Here is a 27,911-nt window from a genome sequence, read left to right as displayed (position 1 = left end):
TTTTCGATGGCCACAACAAGTTTGTTTTCCCTCTCCAAGAAGTTAATCAAGTCCTCTGTTCTTCTCATAATCTTCAGCTGTTTGTTGCGGCAATCCGAGGCGACCAACAATCTTGTGCCTGGTCTGGACCTGAGGGACAGCAAGACTTTGGTCTCAACCAATGAATTGTTTGAGCTAGGATTCTTCAGGACTGGTGGGTCTTCCTCAAGCAACTACTACTTGGGCATTTGGATCAAGGATGATCCTTACAAGAAGCCGGTCTGGGTCGCGAATCGAGAATATCCGCTTCTTGATTCTTCTCGTGTTCTCTCCATCAGGTACGATGGGAACTTGGTGATTTCTGATCAAAGGCAGTTTCAGTATTTAGTCAATGCTCAGATGTTATCTACTAGTAATAGCACAAGCGCCATATTGCTTGATTCTGGCAACTTTGTTCTGACGGAAGGCAATAGCACAGTTTGGGAAAGCTTTTACCATCCAACAGACACATTCCTACCCGGCATGAAACTTGGGTTTTTCGATATAGGCACTGATAAGGCGAGAAACCCCTACCTAGTTTCGTGGCAGAGCCCATCTGTTCCCTCCACTGGTTCATTTGTTCTCACTCTGCCCGGAAATAATAAGACCCAATTCGGAGTGTGGTACCGTGACGAGGTTTTTCGACAGATCGGTTACTATGATGGTCGGAGATTCAGACTCCTATTCAACAGCTCGCTCGATGACTACAATTTCACTTATGTGTCTAGCATTACTGAGATTTACATAAGTTTTGCTACTGAGGGAAATGACAGTTTTTCCTGGTTCGTTATATCCCCTTCAGGCGAAATTCAGGCTTTCTCAAAGATTGGGAAGGAAATTTCAGTAGTGTATAGTCCGGTATGTGCAAATACTTCATCTGACAATGCTGCTGACTGTTATATCGAGAAGCCGCCCTTGTGTGCAGATGGTAACAACTTTTCGAGGACAGAAGGGTTGATGCCAAATCCTAATGTTTTCAATGAATCCGATGGTCTGGGCATAAGTGACTGCGAAATAATGTGTCGGAGTAATTGCTCCTGCACTGCTTTCACTTCGTATCGTGATGACAGCACCGGATGTCAGTTTTACCACAGAGATATAGAGTTTACTATAGGTGAAACCGGCCAAGGAAACAGACCCATATTTGTTCGTGGGAATTTTACTGAAACAACTTATCTGCTTCCAAGGAATTCTGGTAGGTTTGGTAACTTATTTAATATTTTTCATCTGCAGGGATCGTCAGATTTTATCTTAAACATCAAGTAACCATGTTGACTTCTAAAACAAGGATTACAAGATTATTACTTGCGATTTCGTTGAATAACTTAGCCTAAATAAGCAAGTAACCATGCTTACATCCCGTGCTATCGGCCTCCATTAGTCACACATATCTACTGAAGTTCACAACTAGATCGATCTGCCAAATGCAATAGAATCAAACCTTAAACGAAAAATGTTCGAATCAGAGTATGTCGCATGAATTTTGCCTTGAACGTGTGATAATTCAGTTTCATTTTCAGGTCATCGGAGAAAGATGCTGCTCTGGCTGATACTAACCATTTCCCTACTTGTATTCATCATTTCAGCTTTAGTTGCTATCTCAAGATGGAAAAGTAACACCTGCATAGGTTCTGATCTAATCATAAGTAAAAAATGTTGGTTCTTTTCTTTTTCCGACTCATTTCTCACTGAATAGCATAATTCTTGAAGCAGCATGGAATGGGAAAGGGAAAAAAACGAAAAGGAGCCTGGAGTTGTTCCTGATGCAACTGGAGTCTGATGTCTCATTGGACAATCGAGACAGCCACACTAGTAAACTAAAATCTGGCAGAAAGAGAGACCATGAGCTACCGATTCTCGACTTTTCTTGTGTGTCAGTGGCCACAAATAATTTTTCCCCAGCAAATGAACTGGGCGAGGGTGGTTTCGGGCCCGTTTACAAGGTTATTCGTCAGTCAGTAATGCAATGCAAATACTTTTTCTTCTCATTGTTTTGATCCTAGTCTTCTCGAGTGTAAACATGAAAATGTTCTAATTCAAGTTGTTGCAGTTTCCTACATGCAATATCTTAGACTAAATTGCCCCAGTTTGTAATGCAGGGTACGTTGTTGGGGCATGAAATTGCTGTCAAGCGACTTTCTAGGAAGTCTGGACAAGGACCAGAGGAGTTCAAGAATGAGGTTCAGTTAGTTTCGAAGCTCCAGCACAGGAACCTTGTCAGGTTGCTGGGTTGTTGCATCGAGAGAGAAGAGAAAATCTTGATCTACGAGTACATGGCTAACAAAAGCTTGGATTCCTTTCTTTTTGGTATGTCATAACTTTTCTGATTGATCGGTGCTATCAATCATGCGTCCTTTGTGATTTAGACTGAATAATATCGGCGCAGATCCTCACAAGAAGCCGCTTCTAGAATGGAAGAGACGAGTGTTTATCATCCAAGGAATAGCTCAAGGACTTCTCTATCTGCACCAGTATTCCAGATTAAGGATCATCCATCGCGATCTGAAGACCAGCAACATTTTGTTGGATAAAGACATGAACCCTAAAATAGCTGACTTTGGGATGGCAAGAATTTTTGGAGAAAATCAGGTGCGGGCGAAGACAGCTAGGGTCGTCGGGACATAGTAAGTTTCTTAAGACACAAAAAACATGGTTCTCATGTATTTTTCCCAAATGGTTAATCAAATTGTTCCAATGCAGTGGTTATATGTCTCCAGAGTATGCTGTGCACGGCCTTTTCTCTACAAAGTCGGATGTATTCAGCTTCGGAGTGATTATGCTAGAGCTCATTAGCGGAAGAAAGAACACAACCTTCACTCATTCGGATCGCTCTCTAAACCTGCTAGGATATGTAAGTTGCAATCTTTTTAGCTTGGCATTATGAAATACATATGCAAATAGCCTAAAACTTCTTTGTACACAATCCATGAGCTGACTTCAAGATGATGTATTTTATTTTAGGCTTGGGAATTGTGGAAATCTGGACAAGGGGGTGAGTTAATGGACCTTGTATCAGCTGAACCGCCTTTCTTGAGAGAATTTTCTCTGTGCCTACACATTGCGCTGTTGTGCGTACAAGAGCGGCCGCAAGATAGGCCAGACATGTCGGATGTTGCTTCAATGCTGAGTAACGGGAGTCCCAATCTGCCTTCACCGAAACAAGCGGCGTTTTCTTCACAAGTAGGGTATCGTGGTTCACAAGAGCACCAAGATTGCTTGTCGAGGGAGATAACCTATTCCACGGTGGAAGCAAGGTAGCAAGTCAAATTCATAAACAAGATCCTTGTACAGAAAACTGGGTATACAGCACCATCATTCAGCTAGTTGTTGCAATATTTTGTTCTGTTCTGATCTTAGTCGGTGTGGTTAATCAGTAGATAGGAAAAAAACGCCTGATTCTTTTTATGCTGTGAATCAAAACGGGGGCTCTTCGAAGCATTGTTCATCCGGCAGAGGCCTTTCTTATGAAGGCAACAAGGGGGTTGAAACTGACTGTCACCTTCATGGCTAGCTGAACTTGGTGGCAAGACTTTGGCAACCATCTCAAATCTCAAACAACTGAACTAGGCAATGTGAAAAGCACTGTCATGACTCTTGACTCAAACTCACTGCATTTAATATACAAGGAAATAGTGAATACAATGGTAATAGTGCTCTCTCCTTCCGCCAGGACAAAATTCAGACTAGACAATCATGTTCTGTGTGGGGTCTTTTGAGAAATCAATATCAGGCAACCACTCTTCTACAAGCTTATTGGTGGTTAGGAGGAGGCTGTCTACAGGACACGGTGGTCGATTCGAGTTTGAGGTTTATTGAAGTGCAAGTTAATTTTTCGTAATGTAAAGTATGCATGATTGTCCCAGAAAAACGTATTATACTCACCATTGAAAAGAATTGGTCTTTTTACTGACCAGCTTTTCTTATTTTGTCGTACCAGAAAATCATAGGAAATCACATTTAGGGTGCAAATGATAATCTTTTTATTCATGGGAATAATTTCTGGCAAGAGATAGATTTTTTAATTTTTATTCTCTGAATATGTTTCTAAGAAGAGAAACGTGTTTGATAACGACACAAAATTTTATGTTCCTCATTTGATAACGACATAAAATTTCTATTCTCCGTAATAGAAATTTGTTTAATGTCAAATGGATTAATCTACAGATAAAATCATAAAGAATGCACATATTCAGTGATTTTTCTTTTTTTGGTCACTCATATTCAGTGATTCAAACACATGCATGTGGACCACTTTTTGTTTCACACGGCGATTCCGTGGCTCTATATGCTCGGTATAACTGCCTACATTTCCTCCAAAAACCGCTATCATTAGTGAAAACCCACTACGAATGTTCCGCTAAACATTTCATCAGATTCATTCCTTTTTGTTTTCTGGTGGACAGACAAGTTGTTAGTAAATCGAAAGGCGTGCATGGCAACACTTCTAGAGCAGAAATTTGTTTGGTAATGCAACTTCATTTTTCTACTTCTGGAACATTGAAACAATTTTGGAGTCATTTGAAGAAGTTAAAAAAAAAAAATACTTACTCTCCAAAAGTTGATTTCTAGAGTGAGCTATAGTGTTGCCATGCGTGCCCTAAAATTCCTAGATGGAGCTTGCCACTCAAAACATTTCCTCAGGAACGAAAAGACAACGCCCATTGTTACCTCCCCTCAAACCACACACCCCACACCAGAGACACAAGGGCCGAAACCGAGTCAAAATAAAAAAAGACCGGCATAATCATCAAGGAGAGAAGAATTTACCGCCCCACGTTTCCCAAAAGCCCACCCATCAGAGACGAACTACTTCATCTTCGCCTTCTTGGGGCGATGCATCCACATCGTTCGTTAATGGTAGTTATTGATTAGTGTCAAATTTAGTCCACGTGCTCACTCACATGTTTTCAATGTAGGGCGATGCCCCGATTAGTTTATTTTATAAACAAACTACCACCAGTTCCAATGTTCGTCGGCATGGTTAATCAGTAGATAGAAACAAACTCCTGATTCATTTTATGCTGTGAGTCGGAACGGGGGCTCTTTGAAGCATTGTTCATCTGACAGAGACCTTTCTTATGAAGGCAACAAGGGCGGCCTTGAAATTGACTGTCACCTTCACGGTTTGCTGAACTTGGGGGCAAGACTTCGGCAACAACCATCTTAAATCTCAAACAACTGACCAAGGCAATGCGGAAAGCATTGCCGTGGCCCTTGACTCGAACTTACTGGATTTCATATACGTGGAAATAGCTAGTACAAACGGTAACGTTGCTCTCTTCTTCTGACGGAGCAAAATCCAGACCAGACAATCATGTTCTGGGTGTGCTCTTTCGAACAGAATTCGTCCGATTCGAGAGCGATTAATTGACCCGGCTCAAGCCCAAGTGACTCAGCCCCACCAAGGCGACCAGATTGATTTAGCTGGTATGGACACACATAAAAAGCTGGCCCACACAACATGATCAAGTCGTTTTCTTTGATGCTTGTAATGAAGGTCAATTAATGGCATTTCCCAAAGTCAAGTAATATGACTTTTGTCCTTGTGAAACCAAGTCAATGTCAATCCATGTTTAGAATGCAACTCATGAATAAAATTGCATTTTCTTCTTCTTCTTTCTTAAACAATTTGAATAACAGATTACCTTGAACCAAAAAAAAAAAAAAAAAAAGAAAGAAAAAGAGAGGCGTGCTCCAGTCGAACGCTACCTCGCTTCAATAGTGGAACAGGTTAGATTGTCGGTCACATGTTCTTGCCGCTCTTGGGAGCTACAATAACCTACGTGCGAACAATATGCTGGCGGCCTTGGCGAAGGCAGATTGGCTCTCTTGTTGCCTAGCATCTGAACGACATCGGACGTGCTCGGTCTATCTTCGGGATGCTCTTGTACGCACAGCAATGCGATACGGAGGCACAGAGAGAACTCTCCAAACGAAGACGATTTGGCCAATGTTAGAGTTGTTCCAACATTGATTATGGAAGGGACTGATAATCGGTTTTTAGGACCGATTAGTACTACACCTGCACGCTCGGAGCTCGGTCTCTGACTATTTTGCCACGCTTACTCAGACAACACACTCTCCTTCCACAAGAACAAAATCAATACTATGTCTTGTGTGTGGGCTCTTCAAGAAGTCAAGGTTAGACGAGCCCTCTTCTTCTGGCTGTCGATGCGAAGGTGCAAGCTTTACGCAGAAGCGCAAGTTAATTTTTATGACTCAAAAGTAAGCTTAAGCCCCAAAACAAATGTAATGTAATCTCATATGAAAAATGTACGTCTACATCAGAAAGAAAAATGGTTCTAGCTGACCAATTTTCCTTACTTCTTCTAACCAGGAAATAAACATGTAAGACGTGACACCCTTGTTGACCGCGCCGCGGTCCACAAAAGTTACGATATTCATTTATAATAGGAGTCAGAATGAGTTTTTGTTTTTCTTTTATTGACGAAGATTTTGATTCGGCTTGATTGTGATCTTTCTCGTGTTGAACGTCAATGTGTCTAATCGGAAATGCATTTCACGCTCTCCCTCTCGCACTTCAAAAGATTGATGATAAACGATACATTCCAGTTTTCGAAATTCAATCCTCGCCCAACTTTTCGGACAACGAGAATTCTCTCTCCGATGGCAACAACTGCTCTGTCTTCCCTCTCCAAGAAGTTAAGCAAGTCCTATGTTGTTCTTCTCATGATCTTCTTTAGCTGTTTGTTGCGGCCGTCGGAGGCGACCGACATTCTCGTTCCTGGTCAGGACTTGAGGGACAACAAGACTTTGGTCTCATCCAATAAAGTGTTTGAGCTGGGATTCTTCAACACTGGTGGGTCTTCCTCAAGCAACTACTACTTGGGCATTTGGTTCAGGGACGATCCTTACAAGAAACCGGTCTGGGTCGCGAATCGAGAGTACCCACTTATTGATTCATCTGGGGTACTCTCCATCAGGTACGATGGGAACTTGGTGATTTCTGATAAAAGGCGGATTCAGTATTTAGTCAATGCTGTGATGCTATCTCCTAGTAATAGCACAAGCAGCATATTGCTTGATTCTGGTAATTTTGTTCTGATGGAAGGCATTAGCACAGTTTGGGAAAGCTTTTACTATCCAACAGACACTTTCCTACCCGGCATGAAACTTGGGTTTTTCGATATAGGCACTGATAAGATGAGAAACCCGTACCTAGTTTCGTGGCAGAGCCCATCTGTTCCCTCCACCGGTTCGTTTGTTCTCACTCTACCCAGAAAGAATAAGACCCAACTTGGAGTGTGGCACCACGACGAGGTTTTTCGACAGATCGGTTACTATGATGGTCGGAGATTCAGATTCCTATTCAACAGCTCGCTCAATGAGTACAATTTCACTTATGTGTCTAGCATTACTGAGATTTACATAAGTTTTGCTAATAAGGGAAACGACATTTTTTCCTGGTTCGTTATATCCCCATCAGGAGAAATTCAGGCTTTCTCAATGATTGGGAAGGAAATTTCAGTAGTGTATAGTCCGATATGTGCAAATACTTCATCTAACAATGCTGCTGACTGTTATATAGAGAAGCCACCCTTGTGTGCAGATGGTAATAACTTTTCGAGGACAGAAGGGTTCATGCCAAATCCTAATGTTTTCAATGAATCCGATGGTCTGGGCATAAGTGACTGCGAAATAATGTGTCGGAGTAATTGCTCCTGCACTGCTTTCACTTCGTATCGTGATGACAGCACCGGATGTCAGTTTTACTACGGAGATATAGAGTTTACTATGGGTGAAACCGGCCAAGGAAACAGAACCATGTTTGTTCGTGGGAATTTCACTAAAACAACTTATATGCTTCCAAGGAATTCTGGTAGGTTGGTAACTTATTTAATAATTTTCATCTGCATGGATCGTCAGATTTTATCTTAAATATCAAGTAACCATGTTAACTTCTAAAACAAGGGTTACAAGATTATTATGTGCGAGTTCATTGAATAGCTTAGCCTAAATAAGCAAGTGCAAATGTTGATGCTTCCATCCCGCACTTTCGGCCTCCATTAGTCACACATATCTACTGAAGTTCGCAACTAGATTGATCCGACAATTGCAATAGAATCAAACCTTAAACAAAAAAGGTTCGAATCAGAGTATGTCGCATGAATTTTGCCTTGAACATGTGATAATTCAGTTTCACTTTCAGGTCATCGGAGAAAGAGGCTGCTCTGGCTGATACTAACCATTTCCCTAGTTGTATTCATCATTTCAGCTTTAGTTGTTATCTCAAGATGGAAAAGTCACACCTGCATAGGTTCTGATCTAATCATAAGCAAAAATATTGGTTCTTTTCTTTTTTTTACTCATTTCTCACTGAATAGCTTGATTCTTGAAGCAGCATGGAAAGAGAAAGGAAAAAAACCGAAAAGGAGCCTGGAGTTGTTCCTGATGCAACTGGAGTCTGATGTCTCATTGGACAATCGAGACAGCCACACTAGTAAACTAAAATCTGTCAGAAAGAGAGATCGTGAGCTACCGATTCTCGGCTTTTCTTGTTTGTCAGTGGCCACAAATAACTTTTCCCCAGTGAATGAACTGGGCGAGGGTGGTTTCGGGCGCGTTTACAAGGTTATTCATCAGTCAGTAATGCAATGCAAATACTTTTTCTTCTCATTGTTTTGATCCTAGTCTTCTCAAGTGTAGCCATGAAAATGTCCTAATTCAAGTTGTTGCAGTTTCTTACATGCAATATCTTAGACTAAATCGCCCCAGTTTGTAATGCAGGGTACGTTGTTGGGGCATGAAATTGCTGTCAAGCGACTTTCTAGGAAGTCTGGACAAGGACCAGAGGAGTTCAAGAATGAGGTTCAGTTAGTTTCGAAGCTCCAGCACAGGAACCTTGTCAGGTTGCTGGGTTGTTGCATCGAGAGAGAAGAGAAAATCTTGATCTACGAGTACATGGCTAACAAAAGCTTGGATTCCTTTCTTTTTGGTATGTCATAACTTTTCTGATTGATCGGTGCTATCAATCATGCATCCTTTGTGATTTAGACTGAATAATATCGGCGCAGATCCTCACAAGAAGCCACTTCTAGAATGGAAGAGACGCATGTTTATCATCCAAGGAATAGCACAAGGACTTCTTTATCTGCACCAGTATTCCAGATTAAGGATCATCCATCGTGATCTGAAGACCAGCAACATTTTGTTGGATAAAGACATGAACCCTAAAATAGCTGACTTTGGGATGGCAAGAATTTTCGGAGAAAATCAGGTGCGGGCGAAGACAACTAGGGTCGTCGGGACATAGTAAGTCTCTTAAGACACAACAAACATGTTCCTCATGTATTTTTCCCAAATGGCTAATTAATTGTTCTGATGCAGTGGTTATATGTCTCCAGAGTATGCCGTGCACGGCCTTTTCTCTACAAAGTCTGATGTATTCAGCTTTGGAGTGATTATGCTGGAGATCATTAGCGGAAGAAGGAACACAACCTTCACTCATTCGGATCGCTCTCTAAACCTGCTAGGATACGTAAGTTACAATGTTTTTAGCCTGGCATTATTAAATACATATGCAAATAGCCTAAAACTTTTTTGTACACAATCCATGAGCTGACTTCAAGATGATGTATTTTATTTTAGGCTTGGGAATTGTGGAAATCTGGACAAGGGGGTGAGTTAATGGACCTTGTATCAGGTGAACCGCCTTTCTTGATAGAATTTTCTCTGTGCCTACACATTGCACTGTTGTGCGTACAAGAGCATCCAGAAGATAGGCCAGACATGTCGGATGTTGTTTCAATGCTGAGTAAAGGAAGTTCCAATATGCCTTCACCGAAAGAAGCGGCGTTTTCTTCACAAGTAGGGTATCGTGGTCCACAAGAGCACCGAGATTTCTTGTCGAGCGAGATAACCTATTCCACGGTGGAAGCAAGGTAGCAAGTCAAATTCGAAGACAAGATCCTTGTACAGAAAACTGTGTATACAGCACCATCATTCAGCTTGTTGTTGCAATATTTTGTTCTGTTCTGATGTTTGTTGGTGTGGTTAATCCGTAGATATAAACAAACTCCTGATTCTTTTTATGCTGTGAATCGAAATGGGGGCTCTTCGAAGCATTGTTCATGTGACAGAGATCTTCCTTATGAAGGCAACAAGGCGGCGTTGAAACTGCCTGTCACCTTCCCAGTTTGCTGAACTAGGTGGCAAGACTTTGGCAACCATCTTAAATCTCAAACAACTGACCAAGGCATTGCGGAAAGCATTGCCATGGCCCTTGACTCGAACTTACTGGAATTCATATACGTGGAAATAGCTAATACACCGGTAACGGTGCTCTCTCCTTCTGACGGAGCAAAATCCAGACCAGACAATCATGTTCTGGGTGTGCTCTTTTGAACAGAATTCGTCCGATCCGAGAGCGATTAATTGACCCGACTCATGCCCAAGTGACTCACGGCCCCACACTAAGGCGACTAGATTGATTTAGCTGGTATGAACACACATAAAAAGCTGGCCCCGTGCAACCTGATCAAGTCGTTTTCTTGATGCTTGTAAAGAAGGTCAATTGATGGCACCACGCAAAGTCAATGTGAAACCAAGTCAATGTCGACCCATGTTTTGAATGCCGCTCATGAAGAAAATTGCATTTCGAACACTTCCTTCTTCTTCCTTTTTGTAAACAAAATGAATAACAGATTACCTTGAACAAAAAAAAAAAAAAAAAAAGGGTATGGTCCAATCGACCGCCACCTCACTTCAATAATGAAATGCGGGCTCTTTGAAGCATTGTTCATCTCACAGAAACCTTGCTTATGAAGGCAACAAAGGTGTTGAAACTGACTTGGTTTCTGACGCCCAAAAGAAGTCATAGTAATGCGATCACTCCTTTCTTCTTCAGCGTCACCTTCATGGTTTGCCGAACTTGGTGGCAAGTCTTTGGCAACCATCTTAAATCTCAATCAACTGAACAGGGCAATGTGAAAAGCATTGCCATCGCTCTCGACTCAAACTTACTGCATTCGATATATAAGGAAATACTGAATATTATGGGAACAGTGCTCGCTTCTTCCGACAGAACAAAATTAACACTAGACAGTCATGTTCTGTGTGTGCTCTTTTCAAAAATCAAGATTAGACAAGCGCTCTTCTACAAGCTTATTGGTTGCTAGGAGGAGGCATTTTGTAGGATACCGTGGCCGATACGAAATTTGTGGTTTGCTAAGAAGTGCAAGTTAATTTTTCCGTAACTTGAACTATGCACAATTGCCCAAAAAAGAACGTTTGTATATTCAACATTAAAAAAAAAATGGCTTTCTCACTAACCAATTTTGCTTAGTCCATTGTACCAGAAAACCGTACGAAATCAATTTTATAGACATGAAAAATGTGCATTGCAAATCCTAAAACTTTCAAAAAATACAATTAAATCTTTAAACTTGTTACTAAAGTACATTTAAGTCCTAAAACTTTCAAAAAATACAATCAAGTCCTAAAATTTCATATTAGTCCAACCAAGTCATTTCATTGATTGCACTTTTTGAAAATCTTGGGACTCGATTGCACTCTCGTGACAAGTTTAAGGACTTCATTGTACTTTTTAAAAGTTTGAGTACTCGAATGCACTTTTGTAACAAGTTTTAAGACTTAATTGTATTTTTTGAAAGGTTTAGGACTCATTTGCATTTTAATGACAAGTTTTAGGACTTTCAGTGCACTTATCCATATAGACATTTACTCTCCAGCTGAAACACAAGCATGTGACGCTCTTCTTGACCATGCTTCGGTCTACAAAAGTGAAAAAAATGGGGCAATTTTGCTCAGTTCAGACACAACAAGACCCAGCTCAAAGTGCGGCGCCGGAACTAGGTGCCAAAACGAGGCAGTCGGAGATTCAGGCTTCTGTTTGACAGCTCGCTCCATGATTATAACTTCCCGTTCATGTCTAGTACTACTGAGACTACTTCCTTAACTTTTGCTAGAAAGAAATAATAGCTGGTCCTGGTTCGTAATAGCCCCCATAAGGAGAAATTCAGGTTTTCGCGATGATTGGGAAGGAAACTTCGTTAGCTTATAGAGTTTGATTTGTGCAAATACTTCCTCTAAGAGTGCGGCCGGCTTCTATACCGAGGAGCCACCATTTTGTGCAGTTGTGAATAACTTTTTAAGGATAGAATGCTCCATGCCAGGTCCTCACGCTTACGGTGGATCTGATGGTATTGGCATTGGCGACTGCGAAATAACATGTAGCAAATTGCTCTTGTACTGCATTTGCTTCTTATCATGATCACTGTAGTGGATGTCAATTTTAATCACAACTATTGATTGCTACATCAGATTTACATATATTGAAATGACGTTTTTGTTTTTTTTTTTGGTCGAAAAGATACTTTATTTATGACATTAAGAGTTCAAAGGAGAACGGCCCAACGTAGGGGCATCCAAACAAATAAGATCCCAAAGGGGGTTAGGGGGTTTTGGATTTTCAACCTGTGTGTTACAAAAGGGTCATAGAGGTTGAGAGATAATCTTTTGCCTCAATAGATTTTCTCCGGTAGGGAGTGCGTTCTGGCATAGTCTCAGAGAAAGATTCTGACTTTGGAGGGGGGACTTGAGCGTGCCATAATTGGTACCAAAAACTCCTTGTAGGTGGAATGATGTCGAGCCTTGGCTTGAACTCTGTTTACTATCTTCTGCTCGAAGCACATTATATGCGCTCTTAATAGAGAACTCCCCTGTTTTTGTCGCCCTTCACACTAGCTTATCACTATCTTTTGGGGATTGAAGGGGATAGCTGGTATTTCATCTGCTAGATTGTCATCGAAGAGTTGTCTGATCGTCTGCTCGTCCCACTTCATTTCCTCCTTGTTAATTAGATCAGCGACTCTTTCATTTTGATTTGCTAGTCCTCAAATAATTCCATTTTTCAGTCATCCGTCTTCTCTGATTTTAATATTTTCCCCTGTTCCTACAGACCAATGAACCGAATTAGAAATAGTATCTCTCCCAGCCAGAGTACTTTGCCATCCCCAAAAAGGCCTTGTTCCTTTGTCTGCTTGCCATAACGGTTTGTTTTGGAAGTAAACGCCTTTTAGTGTGCGACACCACAAGGGGGTTTGATCTTGAGCAAGGCGCCAGGCTTGTTTTCCTAGCATCGCTCGATTGAAAGTCAACAAATCTCTGAAATCCTTCCCCGCCCCTTCATCCTTTCGTTTCTTTATTGTTTCCCAATTCTTCCATTGAAGTCCATACTTTGATTCGCAGTTCTACCACCAGAAAGATGCGATCTTCTACTCGATAGCTTTACAAATAGATACTGAGATTTTGAAAATGGACACCGCACATTGAGGGAGTGCTTGTGTTACTGTTTTGAGCAAAATCTCTTTCCCAGCTTTTGATATGAGGTTCTCCTTCCATTCTTTGAGTTTCTTATTCACTCGAGCTAGTACCCCACGCAAACATTTGCTTTTTCGAATCTCTCCAGTCAGAGGGGATACCTAGGTACTTGCCGTTTTATTCATCACCTTCACCGTTAAGGCATTGGCCATATTGTTTTTCAAGGCTGGTGGGCAGTTAGAGCTGAAGTAGATCCCTGACCTGTTTAAGTTTATAGCTTGTCCAGAAGCATAGCAATATTGATTCAAAATCATGGCAATATTCTGACATTCTGCTACCTTACCATCCAAGAAGAAAATTGAATCATCCACAAACAAGAGATGAGAAAGGGTATGACAATACCTATTCATTTTTATCCCCATGACAGTGCCTTCTTCCATGGCTTTCCTCATTAGGACCGATAATATTTTCGTCATTAATATAAAGAGAAAAGGAGAGATAGGATCTCCTTGACGAATTCCCCTTGATGGTTGACAGTACCTTAATGGCTCCCCGTTCAGCTTTGCACTTAGAGTAGCTGATGTCACACATTTCATTAATCTATCCACCCGAAGATCACAAAAACCCGTCCTTCGAAGGCACGCTTCCAAAAATCCCACTCCAATTTATCATAAGCCTTTCTCATAACTAACTTCAGGATGGCTTGGAACTTTTTCTTTCTTTTTCTCGCTCTCAGCTGGTGGAGAACTTCCTGCACAATGAGGATGTTATCTCCAATTTGCCTCCCTCCCATAAATGCACTTTGTTCTTCCGCTATGATGCTTGGGAGCCAAGGTTTTAATCTATCTGTCAACACCTTTGATATAATCTTATAAGCAAAACTACAAAGGCTGATTGGCCTAAATTGATCAAGACTTTTTGGATTTTAACTTTTGGTACCAAGGTAACATGAGTTTTGTTTAGCTCAGGACTCAGGTAACACATACTAAAATAGTCCTTTACCTCCTCAAAAATGCCCATCTTGATGTTTCCCGAAATATCCATTTAAGCCACTGGCCCTGGAGCTTTTAAGGCCCCCAATTGGAATACAGTATCTTGAACCTCTTTCATCCTGAGCTTAGCTACTACGGAGTTGTAGATCTCCTCAGTAACTGACAATGGGCACAGGTTTAGAACAGGGTTGAAATCCCGAGGACCATGTGAAGTGCAGAGTGCTTTGAAATATTCTGTTGTCATCTCTCTGAGTCTCTCTGGTTCGCGAATCCAGGTATCATCCTCCTTTTTCAGCATGGAATTTCTATTTCTCTGTCTTCTTTGGATGGTCATGACATGGAAAAAATTTGTGTTTTTATCACCACAACGCAGCCGTTTGATTCTGGATCTTAAACTCCAATACATTTCTTCTCTTCTCCATAATTCTTCTATTCGTGAAATGATAACCTGCTGTTTTTCTCCGTTTGGGGGTAAAACCTGGCTGTTTGTGATATCTTGAAGCTCAGTTTTCAAAAGGCTAATATGTTTTTGTCTATTTTTAAACGTATTTCTACTCTACTTCGCAAGAGCCAATGAAACAGCCCTCAATCTTTTAGCGAGACTTGCCTCCTGGAGGGTGGGTGAGTTCCATGCTTCCTTTATGATGTTCCTATACTCTTCATTCTCCATCCAATAAGCTTCAAACTTAAACTCTCTCTTTCTTTTTACTGGTGCAGTAGAAAGATTGAGTAAAATAGGACTATGATCCGAGCCAATCAGAAGGTGAAGATGCCAGTGTCAGGGAGTTCAACTCTCCAATCCAAATTGCTTATAGCACTATCAAGCCTTTTCTTAACAAGTTCCTCTCCTTCTTTGTTATTGGCCCACGGAAAAGCACTCCCCTTGCTCTCTAGATCCATAAAGCCACATACATTCATAAAATCTTGGAAAGCCTGAATTCGGTAGTGCTCTGAATCTCTTTTTCCTACCTTCTACCAATAGTAAAGGGTCTCGTTAAAATCGCCAATGCATAACCAAGGTAAGGAGTTCATACCACCGATCTGCGCGAGGCTCCTCCAGTTTTGAAGTCTATCTTTGAAATTTGCTGGAGCATGGATGAAAGAGGCTCTAAAGAGAGTTTTGTGAGCACTGTCCTTATATAAAACATCAATCAAAGCTTCAATTGCCAAGTTCACTGTTACTGAGATTCCTTCCTTCCACATCACAGCCAAGCCACCCCCAAATCCCCTTGGATTCACAACATAAACAAACTGAAACTTCAACTTCTTACGTATCCGATGAATGACTTGTTCTTGATTTTTTGTTTTACTCAAAAACACCAAGTTGGGCCTATCTTGAGCCACGATGGCTCGAAATGCTTGAACTGTCAAGGGATTGGCCAACCCTTAGACAGTTCCAACATAGTAGACTCATTTGTAATCCGGTGGCTTATTAGAGCCAGCCACCAAAGCCCAAAATTCAGAGTTCCTTGCTTCACATATTGGGGTGTCTAACAGTTTTTCTTCATCAATAAACTGCCCTTTTAGCAACTCTTCATCCATAAGAAGGTAAGTCTTGATTTTCTTTGCTTCTCTCCCCCTTGTTTTCGTTCTGAGTGCCCTACTTTGGGGTGAGGTTCGCTTGGTAAGAAGGGACCTCCATCATCAAAGGGGCTACAGTATCCACATCACTGCTGACCTTTATCAGTTGGGTTTTAGTTATAGCCAGGTCATCACGGTCCACCATTTTCCTTTTCCCTCTTTCTTCTTGTGATCTGCTGTCCAAAAACATTAGGCTGTCCTGGATCTGCTGAAACATATTATGGCCAGCATTAAGGGACTCCGGGATATGCTCCTCTTCTATATTTTCCTCATCTTGTGTTTCATAAAAAGACTTCCAGAAGGGGCTATGCGAGTGTGACTCAGCTTTTAACCAAGAACCACACAACATATTTTCATTCATTGCAAAGGCTTCTTCAACATACGGAATTTCCTTGCAGCTTTGGGCGTAGTGTCCCAGTTTTCCGCACGAGTAACAAAACGTTGGCAATCTTTCATAGCTAAAATCAAGCCAAAGCTCTTTACCTTTGAAACTAGAGATGATTCCTGATTCAAGGGGAGAGGAGAATTTTAAAGTGATTTTTGCTTTTGCTACACTCAGATCAGTCATGCCTTTTTGCTCCATTTTCACATCTATTACCTCTCCCACTTACTTGTTCAGCTATGTTTTTAATCACCTCCTCATTCCTTCCTTCTATTGGCAGCCCATGAATGTGCATCCAGAAAGCGCCGGAGTCAAAGAGGATAGTCTCCAGGGGGTGCTTACTTCCCAAGGCTTCAGGATCAATAGATGTCGAGAAAAAGACCGTCGCCCAGAATTCATGATTCTGTTCCTGTCCTCTATCGTAGGAAATACAAAGGAAAACAGTCCTGGTTCTTCATGCTTGCAAATAACTTTATCAGATTTCCAAGCCTTTTTCATTGTAGCTTGGAAGGCTTGGAAGTTCACTTCCGTGCTACCGCGGAGACGCCCAAATACGGTACGTTCCCCTTCCCTTAAACACTCATCCGTAACATCTAACATGCCGCCTTCCTTCTGGGCCAAGTGACTCAGCCCCGCTAAGGCGACCAGATTGATTTAGCTGGTATGGACACACATAAAAAGCTGGCCCATTCAACCTGATCAAGTCGTTTTCTTTGATGCTTGTAATGAAGGTCAATTAATGGCATTACCGAAAGTCATGACTTTTGTCCTTGTGAAACCAAGTCAATGTCCACCCATGTTTAGAATGCAACTCATGAATAAAAATAAAATTGCATTTTCTTCTTCTTTCTTAAACAATTTGAATAACAGATTATCTTGAAACCCCGCGCCGCGCCCCCAAACCAAAAAAAAAGAGAGGCGTGGTCCGGTCAAGCACTACCTCGCTTCAATAGTGGAACAGGTTAGATCGTTAGTCACACCTTCTTGCCGCTCTTGGGAGCTACAATAACCTATGTGCGAACAATATGGTGGCGGCCTAGGCGAAGGCAGATTGGCGCACTTGTTGCCTAGCATCTGAACGACATCGGACGTGCTCGGTCTATCTTTGGGATGCTCTTGTACGCACAGCAATGCAATATGGAGGCACAGAGAGAACTCTCCAAACGAAGACGGATTGGCCAATGCAGGGTCCATTAGCTCAACACCACGATTGAATTTCCATAATTCCCAAGCCTGGAGAAACAATTTGTCCTTAATGAGGTTCTAGCTAGATAATGAATTAAAGAGTGGATGGGGTAATCGATAATCAGCGAATGGAATTCGGCACAAGAACATTGTCTCTTACGTATCCCAGTAGGTTTACAGAGTGGTCCGAGTGGGCGAACATTGTGTTCTTTCTGCCACTAATGATCTCGAGCATAATCACTCCGAAGCTGAACACGTCGGATTTAACAGAGAAAAGGCCATGGACAGCATACTCCGGAGACATATAACCGCTGCCCCGAAAACAATTTAAAAGCAACTAAATTAGCCGTCTGAACGGAATTGCACCAACAACACTATGGTTTTCTCGTATATGTTTAGAGACTTACTATGTCCCGACGACCCTAGCCGTCTTTGCCTGCGCTTGGTTCTCTCCAAAAATTCTCGCCATCCCAAAGTCCGATATCTTCGGGTTCATGTTGCTGTCCAACAGAATGTTGCTGGTCTTCAGGTCACGGTGAATGACCCTCAATCTAGAATACTGATGCAGATAAAGAAGCCCCTGAGCTATCCCTTCGATTATGCGCACGCGTCTCTTCCATTCCAGCGATGGCTTCTTGTTAGGATCTGCACCAGCAATGCTTCAATCGAATTGCAAGGATACTTCTTGTGTAAGTTAAAATGAAAAGATGGTTAAATCACATACCAAACAGAAAGGAATCCAAGCTTTTGTTGGCCAAGTATTCATAGACTAAGATTTTCTCATCTCTCTCGATGCAGCAACCTAACAACCTTACCAGATTCCGATGCTGGAGCTTCAATATTACCTGGACCTCGTTTTTGAACTCCTCTAGCCCTTGTCCAGACTTTCTTGAAAGTCGCTTCACTGCAATTTCATGCCCCAGCAACATACCCTGCAGGGGACACCAGGACCATTTAGTCTAAATAGATTGCGTTTTGGGTACTGCAGATCCTAAGCACGGGATAAGAAACCAATTGCAATTGAAGTCTTGATGGTTGAACAAACCTTATAAACTGGACCGAATCCGCCCTCGCCCAGTTTGTTTTCAGCAGAAAAATTACCCGTGGCCGCTGACACGCAAGAGAAACTGAGAATCGGTAGCTCGTGATCCCTCTTTCTGACAGATATCAGCTTACTATAGCGGCTGTCTTGATTTGCCTCCGAGACATCCGAACCCAATTGGATCAGGAATAACCCCAGGTTCCTTGCCGTGTCCATCTTGTTCTTCCATGCCGCTTCGAAGAATCAAGCACTGCAGTGAGAATAAGACAGAAAGCAGCCGAACTTATTTGACCTGGCAAAGAGTAGTACCTATGCGGCTGTTTCTCCATCTTGAGATGGAAACCATGGCTGAGACGACGAGCAAAACCACTGGGGCGATCAGTACTAACCAGAGCAGCCTCTTGCTCCAGTGCTCTGAGAATGAAACTGTGTCATTTCATTGTTTCTAGCCAAAGCCTATAGATAGATACGATTGCAGTCTAGAGTATTTGTCACTCCATTGGTGTGTGCATTCCACTATAAAACACTGGAAAATTATTGCTGGATTGATAGATCTAGTTACAGGATTCTGAGGATTTTGCGAGATTAATCGATGCCACGCGTATAGTATTATCACGAGGAATGCTTGGCACATTCAGACAAATTGACTAAGATCAGTGGAGTGTTTGAACGTAATCAGAATATCAGAGATCCAATATAATACAACCCACCTGCTTTCCTTCGAACATGAGCAGCTGTTTCATTGATATTCCACCGAACAAGCATGACCGCATCCCGTTGGCCAGTCTCATCTGCGAAAAAATTTAAGTCTCCATAGAAAAATTGACATCCCGTGCCGTCATCACGATAGGAACCGAAAGCATTACACGAACAATTTCTTCTGCACATTATTTCACAGTCACTGATGCCCAGATGATCCAATTCATTGAAAGCATTAGGTTTTGGCACGGATCCTTCTGTTAATCTAAAATTATTGGCATTCGGGCACAAGGCTGGCTTATCGATATGACAGTCGCTTGAACCGCTAGAAGTATTCGTGCAAATTGGGCTATAGACTGCTGAAATTTCCTTCCCGATCTTTGTGAAAGCCTTAATTTGCCCAGATGGAGATAGGACAAACCAGGACATTCTATCAGTTACACTGGTGTCGTAAGTCAAGTACATCTCACCGGCATCAGAAACGAAAGTAATGTCATAGTCTTCGAGCAAGCTGTTAAGGAGAGACCTGAACCTGTGTTCATCTAGGTACCTTATCACCCTCGAGACATCATCTCGGTGAAACATGAGTTGTGTCTTATTCATAGTGGCCATCAGGGCAAGAACGAAAGAACCAGTAGAAGGCACAGATGGGCTCTGCCACGAAACGAGAAACTGATCTCTCGCCTTTTCCGTGCCCAGATTGAAAAACCCTAGTTTCATCCCGGGCAGGAACGTGTCCGATGGATAGTAGAAGCTTTCCCAAACCGTGCTCTCGCCCTCCAGGAGAACGAAGCTCCCCGAATCAAGAAGTCTAGCAACGGTGCTGCCGTTAGTGGCCAACATTGCAGGATTGACCAAGACTTGAATCAGCCTTCTATCAGAAATCACCAAGTTCCCATCAGACCGAATGGAAAGAACACCGGAAGAGTCGGGGATCGGTTGCTCCCGATTGGCGACCCAGACCGGCACCTTGTAAGGATCGTCCTTGAACCAAATGCCCAGGTAGTAGTTGCTTGAGGAAGACCCGCCTGTCCTAAAGAATCCTAGTGCAAACTCCTCATTGGATGAGACTAAGGTCTTGTTGTCCTTCAAGTCCTGACCAGGTAACAGGGTGTTTGTTGCCTCAGACAGCCTCAAGCAGCAGCTACAGAAGACTAGGAAAACACAGAACTTGGTGAACATATCTGAGAGTGAAAACTGGGCTGTGGCCATTGAGGATGAATTTTCCAATCTCTGGGAGGTGTTGCCTTGCAATCTCTCAGGAGGGTTTTCAGTAAATGGCATACTTTGGTCGACTTGAAATCTTGAGGGCAACATTGGTCGTTGCATAAATGAAAGCATCGAAAGCCTGAAGGGACTGTATTATCAAAACACCAGCGTGGACCGTAAATGTCTGCATCCCTGAAAGAAATGGACCGAGTTCATAGGGAAAACATACGCCAAGTCCTAAGCGGGATGCGCACGTAAAGTATCTAATATCCTTTGGACCCGCGCAATGCGAATATAGAACATGTAGAGTCAAGTGGAATAGAATTGACTGAGTGATAGAGTCGTGGAAACACCTCTTTCTTCCCTATTTTGGACCGGAACTTGTCAAATCGATGCAATCGAGGCGTTTCGTTAATTTCGTCCAATTTGGCTACAGAAAATACTAACGTGGCTAACACGACGTTTTTTTGGTCCAAATCTTTTTTTAATACAAAATTTTTAGGTCAAGTTAAAAAAAAAAAAAAAACCTACAGAAAAGGAGGGGACAAAAAGAAGGAGGAGGAGGAAGATGCAGGCAGACGGCTGTTGCGGCTGGCCCTTCCCGGCGGGGTTCCTTTTTTTACTGAGATTTACTTAACTTTTGCTGCTAAGAAAAATAATAGTTGGTCCTGTTTCGCAATGGCCCCCGTCAGGAGAAATTCAGCTTTTTCACAACGATTGGGAAGGAAACTTGGTTAGCTTATAGTCCGATTTTTGCAAATACTTCCTCTAATAGTGTGACCGACCGCTGTAACGAGAAGTCAACCAGTCCGATGGTCCGGCATTAGTGACTGCGAAATAATGGACCCGACTCAAGCCCAAGTGTCACGGGCCGGTTCTATCTTGCGTTCCCCCGACACCGTGATACAAGAGACTGAGCCCCGCTAAGGCGGCCAGGCACCATTTAATTGAGTTAGCTGGTATGAATACACATAGAAGCTGGCCCATACAAGCCCCAATCGAGTCCCTTTCTTTGATTCTTGTAATGAAGGTCAATTAATGGCGCTAAAGTGAAAGTTGGTTACCATGACTTTTGTCCTTGTGAAACCAAGTTAATGTCCATCCATGTTTTAAATTTGCATTACAACATGAACACACACACACACATATATATATATAGGCCGAAGCATGAATATAGTTTAAAACGCAATTTTCTTCTCTGTTTTTGACACTGTAGTTGCATGAAAGTGCTTTCGCTTTTTCATCTCCCGACCTTAATGGATTCGTTATTGATCTCATCTTTGAGTATATTTCTTACGGCCTCCAAACTTATCCATATGCCTAGTAATTTGATTTTTCCTGTTTTGACAATTTGTAATTGTAAGGTTCGTGAGTTGCTGTTTTCAGCATTTCAGTTTGGCGAAAAGTATCAGAAAACTTTTTCTTGGTCCATTGTGTCCAACTGCCCAGAGACCCTCTTTAGTTTGCCCACTAAGTCCTCATGATTCAGCTATGGATCATTCCAAACAGCTTTCACAATTTTGCTACCATCAACCCACAGTTTCTTTCCTCCAAGACTCGCTACCATACCGGCTTTCAATGAAGCTGATAGGAGAAACATGGAGCCAACAAGGAAAAGCAAGAACAACATCCTGGTTACTAAGGATTAGAGTTTGAAAATTGAAGTGCCGGGTCCCCATGGTAGAGTTGAAAGAGGTTTTACTTGTGTTAAAATTCATGGATCATTAAAACTCAGTAGATTTTGGAATCGGGTCATGAACTTTCAACGGCATCATCTGTTGATGTTTGTTTGTAAAACAAACAAAATGGTGTTTTTCCCTGTCCCACGTAAGAAAGATATGAGTGTGTAGGTTACTTTACAAGTGAAAGGCTTTTCTAGCCTTTCAAATGAAGACCATGGGCTAAGTGAGTGAGTGTTCATAAAGGAATTGCAACTATTTTTTATTACTTTTAATTTCGAATTCTTTAATTATGTTTAAAGGTATTGGGGTTGTCTCATTATAAATCTCATCCTCTGAGCTAGTTTTTTGCCAAGACCACCATGTTGAAGTTGTCCCAATATTCCTTATGGAAGGGGTTGGTAATCGATTTTCAAGAACAAATCAGCATGCTCAAAGCTCGGTGTCTGACTAGTTTTGCCAGGCATACTCGGACAGTGCACTCTCCTTCCACAAGAGCAAAATCAATACTATGTTTTGTGTGTGGACTCTTCACGAAGTCAAGGTTAGACAAGCCCCTCTTCTTCTAGCCGCCAAATGACGGTAGCAGATGCGAAAGTGTAAACTTTATGCAGAAGCGCAAGTTAATTTTTGTAACTCAAAAGTAAGCTTAAGGCCCAAAACGAATGTAATGTAATCTCATATAAATAATGTATGTCTACATCAGAAAGAAAAATGGTTCTGGCTGACCAATTTTTCCACTTCTTCTAACCAGGAAACAAGCATTTGAGATGTGACACCCTCGTTGACCGCGCCGCGGTCCACAAAAGTTACCATATTCATTTATAATAGAAGTCAGAATGAGTTACTGTTCTTCTTTAGTTGACGAAGACTTTTATTCAGCTTGATTGTGATCCTTCTCGTGTTGACCATCAATGTGTCTAATCGGAAATGCATTTCACGCTCTCCCTCTCGCACTTCCAAAAGATTGATGATAAGCGATACATTCCAGTTTTCGTAATTCAATCCTCGCCCAACTTTTCGGACAATGAGAATTCTCTCTCCGATGGCAACAAGTGCTTCGTCTTCCCTCTCCAAGAAGTCAAGCAAGTCCTATGTTGTTCTTCTCTTGATCTTCTTTAGCTGTTTGTTGCGGCTATCGGAGGCGATCAACGTTCTTGCTCCTGGTCAGGAGTTGAGGGACAACAAGACTTTGATCTCATCCAATGAAATGTTTGAGTTGGGATTCTTCAAGACTGGTGGGTCTTCCTCAAGCAACTGCTACTTGGGCATTTGGTTCAGGGACGATCCTTACAAGAAACCGGTCTGGGTCGCGAATCGAGAGGACCCGCTTATTGATTCTTCTGGTGTACTCTCCATCAGGTACGACGGGAACTTGGTGATTTCTGATATAAGGCGGATTCAGTATTTAGTCAATAATGTGATGCTATCTCCTAGTAATAGCACAAGCGCCATATTGCTTGATTCTGGCAATTTTGTTCTGATGGAAGGCAATAGCACGGTTTGGGAAAGCTTTTACTATCCATCCGACACATTCCTTCCCGGCATGAAAATTGGGTTTTTGGATTTGGGCACTGATAAGATGAGGGACCAGTTCCTTGTTTCGTGGCAGAGTCCATCTGTTCCATCCACCGGTTCCTTCGTTCTCGCTGTGCTCGGAAAGAATAGCACCCAACTCAGAGTGTGGCACCGCGACGGGGTTTCGAAATTGATCGGGTACTATGATGGTCGGAGATTCAGGTTCTTGTTCAACAGCTCGTTCGATGACTGCGAGTTCACTTTTGCGTCTAGCACTACTGAGAATTACTTAACTTTTACTACTAAGGGAAATGACAGCTTTTCCTGGTTCGTTATGGCCCCATCAGGGGAAATTCAGGCTTTCGCGATGATTGGGAAGGAAATTTCAGTAGTGTATAGTCCGATATGTGCAAATACTTCATCTAACAATGGTGCCGACTGTTATATCGAGAAGCCGCCCTTGTGTGCAGATGGTAATAACTTTTCGTTGACAGAAGGGTTCATGCCAAATCCTAATGTTTTGAATGAATCCATTGGTCTGGGCATAAGCGACTGTGAAATAATGTGTCGGAGTAATTGCTCCTGCACTGCTTTTGCTTCATATCGTGATGACGGCACGGGATGTCAGTTTTACTACGGAGATACAGAGTCTACTTTGGGTGAAACCGGCCATGGAAACAGAACCATGTTTGTTCGTGGGAATTTCACTACAATAGCAAATTGGCTTCCAAGGACTTCCGGTAGGTTCGGTAACTTATTTCATAATGTTGATCTGCATGGATCTTCAGATTGTATCCTAGACTTCAAGTAACCATGTCGACTTCTAAAACAAGAATTGTTATATCCTTATTTGCAATTTCATTGAATGGCTTGGCCTTAATAAGTAAATCACTGATGACACATTGATGCCTACATCCCAAATTGTAATGGGATCGAACCCTTGAAACAAGGGCTTTGCCTTAAATATGTCATGATTCCGTTTCATTTTCAGGTCGTTGGAAAAAGAGGCTGCTCTGGCCGATGGTAATCATTTCCCTAATTGTAGTCGTCGTTCCATCTTTCGTCGTTATCTTGAGATGGAAAATTCATACCTGCATAGGTACTAAATCGACTCATAAGCAAAAATATTGATCTTTTACTTTTCAGGATTCATTACTCACTGAATTGCTTGATTCTCGAAGCAGTGTGCAAGGAGAAAGAAACAAGCACAAAAAGGAACCTGGAGTTGTTCCTGTTCCAACTGGGGTCTGATGTCTCAGTGGAAAGTCAAGACAGCCGCACTGGTAAACTCAAATCTGTCAGAAAGAGAGATCATGAGCTACCAATTCTCAGCTTTTCTTGTGTCTCAGAGGCCACGAATAATTTTTCTCCAGAAAATGAACTAGGCAAGGGTGGTTTTGGGCCTGTTTATAAGGTTATTCCTCAATCAGTGATTCAATGCTAATGCTGTTTCTTTTCATTGTTCTAATCCTTTTGTTCTCTAGTAAAAACATGAAATTTCCTAATTCATGTTGCAGTGTCTGACATGCATTATCTCAGACTCAATGGCCTTGGTGTTCAAAGCAGGGTATGTTGTTGGGGCATGAAATTGCTGTGAAGAGACTTTCTAGGAAGTCTCGACAAGGGCTAGAGGAGTTCAAGAACGAGGTTCAGTTAATTTCGAAGCTCCAGCACAGGAACCTTGTCAGGTTGCTGGGTTGTTGCATGGAGAGAGAAGAAAAAATCTTGATCTACGAGTACATGGCTAACAAAAGCTTGGATTCCTTTCTTTTCGGTATGTGGTATACCTGCTCTGATTAATTGATGCGACCAATCGTGTATGCGTTGTCATTTAGAATGAATAATACTGGTACAGATGCTGACAAGAAGCCGCTTCTGGAATGGAAGAGACGTGTGTCTATCATCGAAGGAATAGCTCAAGGACTTCTTTATCTGCACCAGTATTCTAGATTAAAGATCATCCATAGGGATCTGAAGACCAGCAACATTTTGTTAGATAAAGACATGAACCCGAAAATATCAGACTTCGGGATGGCGATAATTTTCGGAGAGAATGAAGTGCGGGCAAGGACCACTCGGGTTGTCGGGACATAGTAAGTCTCTTAAGACACGAATAAACATGTGTTCTTCATTTTTTTCCTCTGAATGGCTAATTAGTTGTTTTGATGCAGTGGTTATATGTCCCCAGAGTATGCAGTGCATGGCCTTTTCTCTGCTAAGTCTGACGTTTTCAGCTTCGGAGTGATTATGCTGGAGATCATCAGTGGCAGAAAGAACACAACCTTCACTCATTTGGATCGCTCTCTAAACCTGCTAGAATACGTAAGTTGGATTGTTTAGCCTGGCATTATGAAGGACGTAACACAAATAGCCTAAAACTCTTTTTTGCACAATCCATGAGCTGACTACAAAATGTTGTGTTTATTTAGGCTTGGGAATCGTGGAAATCTGGACGAGGGATTGAGTTAATGGACCTTGTATCAACTGATCCGCCTTCCGTTAGAGAATTTTCTCTGTGCCTACACATTGCGCTGTTGTGCGTCCAAGAGCGTCCAGAAGATAGACCAAACATGTCTGATGTTGTTTCAATGCTAAGTAATGGGAGTTCCAATCTGCCGTCACCCACACAGCCAGCGTTCTCTTCGAATTCAGGGTATTGTGGTTCACAAGAGCAGCAAGATTGCTCCGCAACAGAGATAACCTGTTCCGAGGTGGAAGGGAGGTAGCAGTCAGGTTCGAAGATGCAATTCTTTTTGTACATAAAACTGAAGTGTCATTGAACTGTTTATAGAGCAATCGTTCAGCTAATTGTTCCAATTTTTTGTTTTGTTCCTATGTTCCTCGGTGTGGTTAATCTGTAGTAATAAACAAACTCCCAATTTATTTTGGGACACCATGGATTTAACTCACTCAAAGTATTATCCGTTTTGGCCCATCCCACACCGAGCCTCACGGTTTTGTCTTTTGGCTTACATATGGGAACTTTCTCAATGCGATCACCCATCCTAGTAGTGCTCTCACCTGAGTACGCTTAACATTAAACGTGACACGCATTGAACGATGAGCGACATAAAAGCTTTTAGCGTGGTCAATGTCTAATCGTTCATGCTTTGGTCTTGTGTAAATAATCCTTAGACCCGAGGCACAGTGTTGACTTGTATGTTGGATGGCTATGGTTCACAAGTGCGCATATTGGCGGTTCGTTGATCCGTCTCCGTACTTGATGGTCATAGTTCATGCAGAAACGAAATCACACATGTGCGCAAAATGGAATCTGTCTCCTTGTTACATATAAGGTATGATGTCCTATGCGATTTAATTATGACAATATATTGAAATCCTCGGTCGAGGTTGTAATCGAGAATGAAATGTTCATGTCTCATATAAATGCATGTCGATTAGATTTGTGCATATGATCGAATTGGTGACTTGACAAATATTTCATGGTCTTTGTTCGATCGGGATATAGTAAGATAGAGGGATTGAATTATACTGTAGTCAAAGCTGGCGGGTTCATTATGTTTTTAAAGCATTCATACTGTTTGGGTAGCCATGACATATTGCTAGGTGTCACTCATGGCTTATAGGATCCGGAGATTGATTGGGACAATCAATTCTCTTGGATGTGCTAATGTGTTAGTGCATATCTTACTACTAGCTCAGTGATGAACATAGGAATGTCACACACCACAACCAATTCAGGATGACGTTGAACGGGAAAGATGATATTGCAAATATGTTTGCAATCACGACTATCGAATTACTCGGACTGAAATTAGATTAAATGAGATTTTATTTTATTTTATTTTTTGGTCATAGGCGCATGTACATATGTGCACACACATGCTCTAAAAGGACATATATTGATGTATCCAAAATGTACTCGTGCGGTCGCACTATTATGCTTTTATTAAATTATATGTAGATATAATTTTTTATATAATATATATATATATAATTGTGTTGCACGCACATATTGATGTGCGTGCAACGGACTTGGTCAGCACATGTTGGGCTGACCAAGTGTTTTTCTTTTCTTAAAAAAATATGGACTTTCTAAAAACTTGGTGCCCACGATCAGCAGTTGCTGATCGCACACAACGTGCGATCAGCAACTGCTGATCGTGCACAACGTGCGATCAGCAACGGTTGCTGAGAGTGTGCATTTTTAGTTTTTGTAAAAAGACTGTTGTTCAGGCTCTAAAAAATTCTCTCCCTTTCGTGACCAAAAATTTTAAGATTGCGGAGTAATGTATCCACGACATTGCTAGGACAATTGAAGTGGTGATCATTCGCAAGTTCTT

At 41.9% G+C, this 27,911-nt stretch overlaps 3 protein-coding genes across 8 annotated transcripts; 2 read left to right on the top strand and 1 right to left on the bottom strand.

Annotated features, from left to right (window-relative positions):
- Positions 1–9,947, top strand: LOC115754951 (receptor-like serine/threonine-protein kinase SD1-6). The gene is made up of 8 exons (XM_048277127.1): positions 1–1,213; positions 1,539–1,646; positions 1,732–1,961; positions 2,118–2,325; positions 2,405–2,642; positions 2,719–2,869; positions 2,980–3,279; positions 9,929–9,947. Exons 1-7 carry the CDS (start codon positions 7–9, stop codon positions 3,274–3,276), a joined length of 2,439 nt encoding a protein of 812 aa, XP_048133084.1. The 5' UTR covers positions 1–6; the 3' UTR covers positions 3,277–3,279; positions 9,929–9,947.
- On the top strand, positions 6,539–26,473 carry LOC115754950 (receptor-like serine/threonine-protein kinase SD1-8). Of its 6 annotated transcripts, none has more exons than XR_007198044.1 (7): positions 6,539–7,858; positions 8,189–8,296; positions 8,378–8,610; positions 8,767–8,974; positions 9,054–9,256; positions 9,367–9,517; positions 9,628–9,768. XR_007198044.1 is itself a non-coding variant. In XM_048277121.1 (7 exons), exons 1-7 carry the CDS (start codon positions 6,571–6,573, stop codon positions 26,331–26,333), a joined length of 2,520 nt encoding a protein of 839 aa, XP_048133078.1. In that variant the 5' UTR covers positions 6,539–6,570; the 3' UTR covers positions 26,334–26,473. The 6 variants fall into 6 exon arrangements, 5 of the variants coding, with proteins under 5 accessions (XP_048133078.1, XP_048133077.1, XP_048133076.1 ...); XM_048277121.1 differs by lacking the exons at positions 8,378–8,610; positions 8,767–8,974; positions 9,054–9,256; positions 9,367–9,517; positions 9,628–9,768 and adding exons at positions 24,792–25,021; positions 25,174–25,381; positions 25,463–25,700; positions 25,779–25,929; positions 26,037–26,473; XM_048277120.1 differs by lacking the exons at positions 8,767–8,974; positions 9,054–9,256; positions 9,367–9,517; positions 9,628–9,768 and adding exons at positions 25,174–25,381; positions 25,463–25,700; positions 25,779–25,929; positions 26,037–26,473.
- On the bottom strand, positions 17,194–20,599 carry LOC115754922 (G-type lectin S-receptor-like serine/threonine-protein kinase CES101). Its single transcript, XM_030694107.2, has 7 exons — positions 19,213–20,599; positions 18,812–18,916; positions 18,506–18,735; positions 18,185–18,392; positions 17,868–18,105; positions 17,621–17,771; positions 17,194–17,508 (listed from the first exon to the last, which is right to left on the bottom strand). The coding sequence occupies exons 1-7, from the start codon at positions 20,540–20,542 to the stop codon at positions 17,212–17,214; spliced, it is 2,559 nt and encodes an 852-aa protein (XP_030549967.2). The 5' UTR covers positions 20,543–20,599; the 3' UTR covers positions 17,194–17,211.
- Positions 26,474–27,911: the final 1,438 nt, after the last annotated feature.

The sequence above is a fragment of the Rhodamnia argentea genome, chromosome 4 (genome assembly GCF_020921035.1).
Source record: "Rhodamnia argentea isolate NSW1041297 chromosome 4, ASM2092103v1, whole genome shotgun sequence".
In the NCBI taxonomy this organism is placed as follows: domain Eukaryota; kingdom Viridiplantae; phylum Streptophyta; class Magnoliopsida; order Myrtales; family Myrtaceae; genus Rhodamnia; species Rhodamnia argentea.
This window is presented reverse-complemented; position numbering and strand designations above follow the sequence as displayed.